The 10,462-nt window shown below is 44.3% G+C and overlaps 1 protein-coding gene across 2 annotated transcripts; it reads left to right on the forward strand.

Annotated features, from left to right (window-relative positions):
- Nucleotides 1–8,577: 8,577 nt before the first annotated feature.
- Nucleotides 8,578–9,951, forward strand: LOC122690674 (EKC/KEOPS complex subunit LAGE3-like). 2 transcript variants are annotated; one of them, XM_043897569.1, is made up of 3 exons: nt 8,578–8,985; nt 9,312–9,428; nt 9,639–9,951. In XM_043897569.1, exons 1-3 carry the CDS (start codon nt 8,645–8,647, stop codon nt 9,775–9,777), a joined length of 597 nt encoding a protein of 198 aa, XP_043753504.1. In that variant the 5' UTR covers nt 8,578–8,644; the 3' UTR covers nt 9,778–9,951. The 2 variants fall into 2 exon arrangements, with proteins under 2 accessions (XP_043753504.1, XP_043753503.1); XM_043897568.1 differs by having other exon boundaries at nt 8,579–8,985; nt 9,312–9,437.
- Nucleotides 9,952–10,462: the final 511 nt, after the last annotated feature.

The following is a 10,462-nucleotide window of genomic DNA, read 5'->3' on the forward strand; positions in this document are numbered from 1 at the left end:
ATCATGACTCCTCGGACATGAGTTTGAGCAAGTTCTGGGAGATGGTGAAGGACAGGGAACACTAGTGAGAAGCAGTCCATGGGGTCGCAAAGAGGTAAACTCAACTGAGCAGCTGAACAACAGCACACTGATTTCTGTTACAATGGATTGGAGTTTCCTGCTTCTTTGCCTCCTGATAATTTGACATTTGATGCTAAGCATTATCAAATTTCCCTTGCATGCTTGATATTTTTCTATTCCTAAAAGTATTCTTGAGCTTTATTCTGAAATCATGTTAAGATGCTTGGAAGCAGTTTGATCCTTTTGGGTCTTACTTTTTAAGATTGGCTCTGTAGGACCAGAGCAGATCTTAGTGTAGGATGAACTTAATTAACTGAAATAGTCAATGTCTGAGAAGGCTGTAGTTGGAAACAAAGACTCCTTTTAAAAATTTTATTCATGAAAATTATTTGTTTATTTTTGGCTTTGCCACCTCTTGTTATCTGTGTGCAGGTTTTCTGTGCTTGCAGCCAATGGGGGCTACTCTCTAATTGCAGTGCTCAGGCTTCTCCTGTGTTGGAGCATGGACTCTAGATCAGGGTGAGCTCAGTAGATGTGGCACATGGGCTTAGTTGAGCCAGGCGTGTGCTGTCTTCTTGGCCCAGGGATCAAACCCGTGTGCCCTGCATTGGCAGGCAGATTGTTAACCACTGGACCACCACAGAAGACAAAACAAGGAGTCCTATACAGTATCAGAGTGATAGTAAAATCTATCTGGACATTTGATTGGCACTTTCTATTACAAGATGCTCATATCCTTTGACCCAGTTTTGGGAATCTATTGTAGGAAATTTCTTGTATATGTGAGCAAGGCAGAATCAACCACAGGATTAATCACTGCACTGTTTGTCATTGTGAAAAATTGGTAGAATGCAAATCCAGGGGGAAACATTGACTAAATCATGGTAATTCCATCCTGCTGGAATAATATATGGCAATCAGAGAGCAAACCAGAGAGCTGTGAACTAATATGGAAAGAAATGAAAGCAAACTGTAGAATTCTGGGTCTGGCATATTCCTGTCTTTCAGGACTTTCTGAACATATGAACATGTGGGACAATGCTGAGTATAACCACCCAGAATAAGTGCCTCCCCCTCCAATGTCATCACCAGACATTAGGGAGAATCATTTCAGTATTTAGATTTCCATGTTGCTTAGCTATCTTCATAAAGAATCATGACTTTTGAAATGATGTTGCTTTGGAATAGAGTGGTTTGCTCCATTTCCCCATTGAAAAAAAGCACTGACTTAGAAACTCTAATTCAGCAAAGGTCTGTGAGGGGGCATTGTGAAGAGGACATCCCCAAGAAGTGGATGTGGAACCCCAGCATCAGAGGATGGAAGCTGATGGGAGGGTCAGAAGCAGGGCTGATGCTCACATTAAAGAAGAATCTTTCCTACCTTGGTTTAAAAATATATATATATTAGAAATTGATTTTTAATTTGATGAAAAGTCTATACCACCATCAAGGACATCTATGGGTTTTTTCACCTGGCATCCATTTCCTTCTCTTGGTTCTGGTATCCTCCTGTCACCCTGGGAAATCACCCCTTTCTTTTTCTCTCGCCCATTATGATTATGATAGAGTTGACTTCACCTCCAATTCCAGGAGTGGGCATGTGGCTCAGGCCTGACCTATCAGAGCACTTCTTTCCTCCAGCTGTGGTGATCCCATCCGACCAGTGACACTTTGGGAGTTGTAGGGGAGGCAGGCTGGCAAGGGACAGAGGGGGAGCTGGAGCGAGAAGGCAGATCTCAGGGAACCAAATGTTGGATCCAGCCTTGCCTGAAGAAAGAAACTACCTCTATATCTTGTAGTTACACAGACCCAGAGACTCTCCCTGTGACTTAAACCAAGGTGATTATTTTGTATTCATTTGTTCCTTTTTTCACTTGCAATAGCAAAGTCTTTATTATTGAATTGAGGTAGCACAGTTTTATTTATTACTTAATTTTCTTGCTAAGGGATTGTCTCTTAGGTGAGAAACCACCAAGCCATATTGCTAGGAAAGGAGACAAATGAGAGTTTTTGTGGGTAAATCGCCAAAAAGGGAGGGGAGGGTTTACAACAGGCAGCTGGAGAAAAGGGCAAAAGCTGCAGAAGGGGCACTGGGGATAGCCCTTTCTAGACAATGCTCCCCAAACTGGCAGAGAACGGTGAAGTCAGTTCACCAGGGGGATGGGACTCTCATCTGATTCTCCCTCAGCCAGGAAACTTGGAATCATTCAGCTACTTTGATCCCATACATGGACTGCTGAAGCTGCTAGGTTGCTTTAAAACCTGTCCGGTCCTGTAATTATTCAGTTCCAAATCCTCCAGCGGGCTCCCTCTCAAGAGTTCAAGCCACAGCCTTTCAGTGGACTGTAAAGACCTATGTGGTCCAGCCTGCATCTTTTCTTGTTTCACAACTTCCCTTTCCAGTATCCCTTTGCCTAGTTGGATCCAGACACACAGGGAACCTTGCCCTTTATGAAACATCATGGTACATTTAATAAAACTTGTCATACACAAATTTGTGTGTGAAAACAATGGGAGAAATTGAAGGAAACCTAAAAATATAGAGACACATCACATGCATATTCTTCAATCATGTCTGATGAGAAGATATTGTTCAGGGATCAGTTTCCCCCAAACACATCTATAGAGTCCATGAAAATGGCAGGAAATATTTTTGGAGAAATTGATGAGCTGATTTCTTAAACAAATTCTTACTTTCTTTTTTTCACTGCATCCGGTCTTATTTGGGGAAAGTGGAAACTTCATTGTGTCCCGTGGGATCTTTTGTTGCAGTGCACAGACACTCCAGACACAAAGCCCAGTCTCAGTAGTTGCTCCACTGCATGTAGGATCTTAGTTCCCTGACCAGAGATTGAAGCGACGGCCCCTGCATTGTGAGGCAGGTTCATTTTTAAAAGATTCATTTGTTTGTTTGTTTATGTAATTTTGGCTTGTCTGGGTCTTTGCTGCTGCACACATGGGGTCTTTTTAGTTGTGGTAAGTGGGGGCTACACTCTAGTTACAGGAGATAAGCTTCTCATTGCGATAACTTCTTTTGTTGTGGAGAACAGGCTCTAGGCGCTCCAGCTTTAGTAGTTGCAGCTGGTGGGCTCTAGAGCACAGGATCAGCAGTTGCGGTGCTCTGGCTTAGTGGCCTTTCAGCTTGTGGGATCTTCCAGGAGCAGAGGTCAAACCTGTGTTCCCTGCATTGGCATGTAGAATATCAACCACTGGACAACCAGAGAAGGCCCTGATGAGCTGATATTGAAATTTATGTGAGAACACAACCCTGACGATAGCCTAAAGAATTGTAACTATGCAAAAATAAAGAGACTAACACAGCCTAATTTCATAGCTTACTCTACATGTCCAGTACTGGAGCTGTGGATCCATGGGACAGGACTGACAATCCAGAAGCATTTCCAGACATATATGTGTGGTCAATGGATATTCAGTAGAGGAGTTTAGATAATTCAATGGAGGGAGGACAGTCTTTTTTTGAACAAGTGGTTGTGGAATAGCCATATGGGAAAAAAACAAACCTGTATTTCCTTGTGTACTTACCTTCCATCATTCACAAAGACGTTTAGACCAGTGTAGAACAATTTTTTTGAATAAACAACCAAACCCAAGAAAGAAGCTTCTTGTGCCTTGTGCACTGGATGCTCCCAACCCTAACTGTTACGTATGTGCCAGCAAGCCAGAGGTGACTGTGCAGCTGAATGTTCATAAAGTGACTGTTCTCACCTTACAAGATAAGATTGTGAAAGAAAAATTTGCTATGGTAGCACCAGATGTCCAAATTGAAGATGGAAAAGGAACAATCCTAATATCTTCAGAAGAGGGAGAGACAGAAGCTAATAATCACAAGAAATTGTCAGAATTTGGAATTAGAAATGGGAGCCGACTTCAAGCAGATGACTTCCTTCAGGACTACACTTTATTGATCAACATCCTTCATAGTGAAGACCTAGGAAAGGATGTTGAATTTGAAGTTGTTGGTGATGCCCCAGAAAAAGTGGGGCCCAAGCAAGCTGAAGATGCTGCCAAAAGCATAACCAATGGCAGCGACGACGGAGCTCAGCCTTCTGCATCCACAGCACAAGAGCAAGATGATGTGCTCATAGTTGATTCGGATGAAGAAGGTCCCTCAAATAATGCTGATATCAGTGAAGACGAAAGAAGTCGCAAGAGGAAGCTAGATGAGAAAGAGAGCGTCAGTGCGAAAAGGTCACGCATAGAGCAGGCAGAGGAGCTTGATGAGGTTATAGCATTAGATTGAACAGAACTGCCTCTGAACGGAACCTCTTACTCCATTAAGGCCTTCTGGGCAGAACCAGGTTATTTGTTACGTCCTTTGTTCCAAAGGGAAAAAATTGACACCAGTGACTTGAAGATGATTCTGCTCCCTTTAAAGCATTCATTTTGCTAGAACTATTAGAAACATTGCAGTGTGCTGTACTGAAAGTAGGAATATAGTTTTAAAACCCTTTGAACAAAGTATGTGCATAACCAGTCCATGAGATGAAACAACACAATGCATGTTGCCTTTTTAATGTAAATACCCTTAGGTATCATTTAACAGCTTTAAAATATTGTGGTTTAGTAAAGTTGATACCTGGTTATAAATATTATGCCTTTATTTTTGGTTAGAAGAAGAATTATTTTTAGCCTAGATCTAACCATTTTCATACTCTTAACTTACTGAAACAGATTCAAAGAAGTATCAAGTGCTATGCATTGAAACTTGTTTTTAAATGTTAACTGGCACTATGTATATTAATGTAAAACAGTTGTTAATCTACTCAAGTTTTCAGCTTGCACTGCCTGGTACAAGAAGGCAATTTTTGTGTATTGTTACAGTTTCAGGTTATTTATATTTGATGTTTTGTAAAACTCAAATACAACTATACTGTACTTGCGGACCAAATAAATGACATCTGCATACTTGTTATACATGCCTGCACAGTTCATATTTCTGCTGCCTTACTGGGTTTATACATTGTATTTGCTGCAGGCATACTATATTCTTTCCTTTTAGAAAATTAACTCAGAAATGGATTACCATAGATGAGTACTGTTTACCACAGATGAGTACTTTTAAAAAGACAGCTAGCTTTTAAAGGCATGTTGCTTTTTAAATGATTGTAAACTGTTGGCCTTCTGTTGAGAACATTCAAGTGATCTTTGCTCAGCCCCAGTAACTTGGAGTCGTGGATTTGAGATTCCACATGGCAGGTCTCCTCCACTCTGGGTGTCCCCAGGTCATCCAAGGCCCTTCTTGCATGTACCCTTCCGGGCCCAACTCTGACCAGCACATGTGGCCAGGCCAGGCCGATGGATCAGCACCCACATCTCCTGGACCTCCGAACACCTTGGCCCCTAGGCTGCTCTCCTGCAGATGTGCCTGGAGTTTTCAAATAACAGAAACCCATGAAGCTGTTTTCCCTGTTCTGTACCTCTGCCTTGGTGTTTTTGGCCACAGTCAATGAAATTTCAACTTGGTAATTCATTATGTTGTTCCCCGTTGTGTAATTCTTACTCTGCCATCCAGCTTACGAAGGTTTCATTTTCCTCCAGAAAAGAATTTTTTTTGAAATTACAGAACTGTGTTACAGATAAAAGTGGAATATCCTGAAATACCCTCTCAGAAGCAAATTTTGGTTAACTGGTTGGTCGCTGATGGTTATCTCCGGTTTTGAAATTTTGAAATCTGAAGAGTTCTCGAGAGAATCTGAATTTTGGAAGTCTCCCCATTCCTTAAAACCTCATCCACCCTGCCTTTTTCGACACAGTTATCAACAGTGTATTTCCAGCATTTTATGTTCTTTTTTTTTTTTTTCTTATGTGAATGTATAGTGGCATTAAATGCCAGTGTGATTTGTAGAATGTGTTTCTCTCCTGGCAGCGGTTTTCAGTTTTGCAGCAACTCTATTATTACTTTTCCAGCCGTTTCTGTTTTTATAAAAATCTGGGTTTATCAGCAAAGCAGGCATGGCCACAGTGGTCTTGTTTAACTAGACTAAGATCCAAACTGCAACTATGTCCCTGGAGTGAGTGTGGAGGTACTTTAGATCTGGCCTTTGTATTCATGGTTTTCCCAGGTGAGTCTTCTCAGTTTATGGAGCTGGAAGCAAGGCTCAACAAGCATGTTTCCCCAGCAGCTCCAGCCTGAAACAGTCTGACAAACCATATTCCAGCCTCATTGGGAGCAGTCTGGTGACTCAAGTTTACCTAGACAGTCCCTTCTCCCAAAGATCATGCTGCATACTTGGCAGGTACCATGAAAGGATTCCGTGTTTTAATGAGAGCCTGAACCATTAACGGAATAACTGATCAGGCAAAGATCATCAGTGGATGCAAAACCTAAAAGGCTACTAAGGAGCAGAATCTTTGTGGAGTGCTCAAATGTTGCTATATAAACTTGAAAAGTGTAAAGCTCTTTGTCTTGACAATAGACTGATCTATCATCATTGTAATCAAGTGATCAAACCAGGCATCACTAATGGGACAGCCTGGTATGTGCTTCCTGATAGGAGATGATGATTTGAAGGATCCAACACCTAGGCCCCTCCCCACCCCAAAAAGGTAACTTGAATTTAACATCTAGACTTCCAACCAACAGGAAGCAGAGGAGTAGAGAAGCGAGTTACACATTAAGGGGAAATAATTGGGTGAATATAGAATGTGTGACATTCTAGAACTCAAGTGTAAAATGATTCTTGTGACAATTGGAAATTTGAAAGTGGAACAAATTGGGTGATAATGGATTTCTTAGCTGTGGTATTGTTCTTATAGTTATGTAGGCCATTGTCCTTGAGAGAGATTAGAGATGAAGCTCACAACACCTACAACTTCTAAATGGCTCAGCAAAATAAAAAATACAGGAAGAAAAACAAAATTAACATTGGATTTCAGTGGAGCCTATATATATTGTTTATTGTGCCATCTAACTTTTCTCTGAGAACTTTAATAAAAGTGGAGATATATTTTGTATTTTCCTTTAGTGCCTCTGTGACTTTTTCAAGTTTTGTACTGAGTATATATCCTGTGATTGGAATCAGAAAAGTAATAAAGATTATCAAAAATGCCAAAAAAAAAAAAAAGAGTCTTCTCCAACACCACAGTTCAAAAGCATCAATTCTGTGCTCAGCTTTCTCTATAGTCCAACTCTCACATCCATACATGACTACTGGAAAAACCATAGCCTTGACTAGATGGACCTTTGTTGGCAAAGTAATCTCTCTCCTTTTTAATATGCTGTTTAGGTTGGTCATAACTTTCCTTTCAAGGAGTAAGTGTCTTTTAATTTCATGGCTGCAATCACCATCTGCAGTGATTTTGGAGCCCCCCAAAATAAAGTCAGCCACTGTTTTCACTGTTTCCCCATCTATTTGCCATGAAGTGATGGGACTGGATGCCATGATCTGAATGTTGAGCTTTACGCCAACATTTTCACTCTTCTCTTTCACTTTCATCAAGAGGCTCTGTAATTCTTCTTCACTTTCTGCCATAAGGGTGGTGTCATCTGCGTATCTGAGGTTATTGATATTTCTCCCGGCACTCTTGGTTCCAGCTTGTGCTTCCTCCAGCCCAGCATTTCTCATGATGTACTCTGCATATAAGTTCAATAAGCAGGGTGACAATATACAGCCTTGATGTACTCCTTTTCCTATTTGGAACCAGTCTGTTGTTCCATGTCCAGTTCTAACTGTTGCTTCCTGACCTGCATACAGGTTTCTCAAGAGGCAGATTGGGTGGTCTGGCACTCCCATCTCCTTCAGTGTTTTCCACAGTTTATTGCCATCCACATAGTCAAAGGCTTTGGCATAGCCAATAAAGTAGAAATAGATGTTTTTCTGAAACTCTCTTGCTTTTTTGATGATCTAGCGGATGTTGGCAATTTGATCTCTGGTTCCTCTGCCTTTTCTAAACCCAGCTTGAACATCCGGAAGTTCAGCGTATGGACTGTAAGAAGTATTAGCTCTCACTACAGATGAAGAGCACAGGTACGGATGTGGAGTGGGCAGAGGGAGGACACTGGTGGGTCGTTTGGCTTAGCCCCTTGCCCTCTAGTCCATTTTAGGTCTAGTGAGCTCCCTTCTACAGCATGACTATTCTTACAAATGTCCCCCCAACCTGACAGAGGGCCCCTGAGGGAGAGATGTGTCCAGGTTCCCTGCTTAGACTGGAAACAGTCACATGCCCTGAGGAGTGGGGCAGGGTCTTTTTGAGCACGCACACTGAGGAGCAGCCCCAACACTGAAGAGTGGAGCGCCACCCAGAGGCCTCACGGTTGAGCCATTTACCAGGTTTCTGGCCTGAGGCAGGGTTGACTTAGAAAGCCCAGACCACGTGGGTGTGTGCCTGCGCACGCACATTGGGGCGACATGGCTCAGGAACACGTGAAACTTCAGCAGGGGGCGCCCACTGCCCTAGAGCCTGCATTCAAGGCGGGAACCAATGATTGGTGGGAACTGATCGTGAGGCAGGACCAGGGTGTGTGTGCGCAGGCGCTCTGCCGATCGGGTCGCATTACAGGGCTGGGATTTGTAGAGACGGTTCAGTCTTTCCCACCGCTGAGGGAGGAGGAGAGCGGTTCAAGATGGAGTCCGAGGCACACGGTGGAGGAGCCATGAGGGCAGCCGATGAAGACGCAGGCGCCGTGGCCTCTGCAGCAGGCACAGCACATGGCCCCCAAGGTGTGCCGGGTGGTGCTGGTGGCCACGATGGCTCTGGCCACCCAGCTGGCCCTGGTGACACCGTCAGTCGAGAAGTCCCCGCCGGCTCCAGCGACATGGCTGATTCCAGAGACCCCAGCACTGCCGGAGAGTCAGGTGGCGCAGCCGCTGCCATTCCGCAGATCCCGGGGGCACGTCACGTTCCAGGGCCTGGTGGAGATGCTGCACCCGGAGCCGGAGTTCTGAGTACCCGAGTCTACCACTTGTATCCTATTCCAGGAGCCCCAGTGGGCCAAGCAGCCACAGAGGTCGGGGTGTGGGCTAGGGGTGGTTTGGGGGGATGCAGGCAATGGGGCTTAAACTGTAGGAGGAGGGTAATCTGGGAGGCTGGAGGGTATGGGTCAGGGGTTGTCTGGCTGCCAGGGTATGGTGGTGAGGGAAAGCAACCCGAAAGGATCCAGAGGGTCGGGAGGTGATAACCAGGGTGTCCAGTGGCGGCCTTGTAGGAGAAGGTGGGTCTCCGTGAGCAGGGAACCTGACTTACAGGCAAAATGACTAGTGTGAATGGTACCTTAACCGTATCTCCACCAGCAGCCTCTCAGTGCCTTTCTCATCACATGCGGAGGCGGACAATGCCCGCCACCTCCTGACTCGACGTACTCAGCTAAGATTGCCGGTTCGGAGGGACCTCTACCTTAGTGGCCGCATGTTGGTTCTGTCAGTACTAAAGGGAGCTGGGGCGAGGGAGGGAGTGGTGAGTGGTGACCAGTCTAAGCTCGGGAAGAGCCATAATGGAGGGTTAAGCCTAGAGGAAAAGTGTGGTGCTCTGGGCTTGTTGGTGTGCGTGGACAGAGGGAGGACATACTCCTCTTCCTCCTTCTCCGCAGGAATTTGAATTTCATTTTCCTTCCCTTTTAGCCGATTGACTGCTGAAGACCCTGGCCTCCTCCAGACGGCCGTCGCCTTCTTTCAGGAGCAGCTTTCCCTGGTGATGCAGACCGTGGAGCATTCTGGGCCCCCCCTTTTCGATCAGTCTCGGAACAGGAGAGGGCCTTAAACCTAGCCTATGTGCCCTAGCCTCAAGTGTCCTTCCCGAGGGCATTGCTTTCTGCAGCAGTTTAATGGGGCTTCACCTTGTGCCTGTGCTGCTGTTTGGGGGCTCAATGTCCACACAGTTTTTTGGTGATTGTTAACTGCAGAAAATAAAACTGAGCTACTATGCTGTCTCTGACATTAGTTTTAGTTTGTTCACTTCTGAATACTGTGTTCATCTTCAGGTTGGAAGGGAGATTCTGAGATCCCAATATTCAAGGAGTACAACATAAGTGAAGACAATGTCAGAAATGGGGGAATAAGAATGTTGTGTACTGCCATTCAGTATTGATTTTGGAATATTTTGTCAGTTTTATAGTTACATTTATATATTAAGATATAATACCAGAACGTTGTTGTTGTTGTTCAGTCTCTGACTTGTGTCCAACTCTTTGCAACCCCATGGACTGTAGCAAACCAGGCTCTGTGTCCCTGTTGTATCTTGGAGTTTGCCCAAGTTCATGTCCACTGAGCGTGTTATGCTGTCAAACCATGTAATCCTCTGTCCTCCCATTCTCCTTTTGCCTTCAATCTCTCCCAACATCAGGGTCTTTTCCAGTGAGTCAGCTTTTCACATCTGCCGGCAAAAGTGTTGAAGCTTCAGCTTCAGCATCAGTCCTTCCAATGAAAATTCAAGACTGATTTCCTTT

The sequence above is a fragment of the Cervus elaphus genome, chromosome X (genome assembly GCF_910594005.1).
Source record: "Cervus elaphus chromosome X, mCerEla1.1, whole genome shotgun sequence".
In the NCBI taxonomy this organism is placed as follows: Eukaryota; Metazoa; Chordata; class Mammalia; order Artiodactyla; family Cervidae; genus Cervus; species Cervus elaphus.

What these genes read in the sequence shown, in the direction of transcription:
- LOC122690674 (XM_043897568.1), top strand. Translation starts at nt 8,645, where the DNA reads ATGGAGTCCGAGGCACACGGTGGAGGAGCCATGAGGGCAGCCGATGAA. An exon ending in AGTACCCGAGTCTACCACTT is followed by an intron (nt 8,986 to 9,311) that starts GTATCCTATTCC and finishes TATCTCCACCAG; the next exon opens with CAGCCTCTCAGTGCCTTTCT. An exon ending in AGTGGCCGCATGTTGGTTCT is followed by an intron (nt 9,438 to 9,638) that starts GTCAGTACTAAA and finishes CTTCCCTTTTAG; the next exon opens with CCGATTGACTGCTGAAGACC.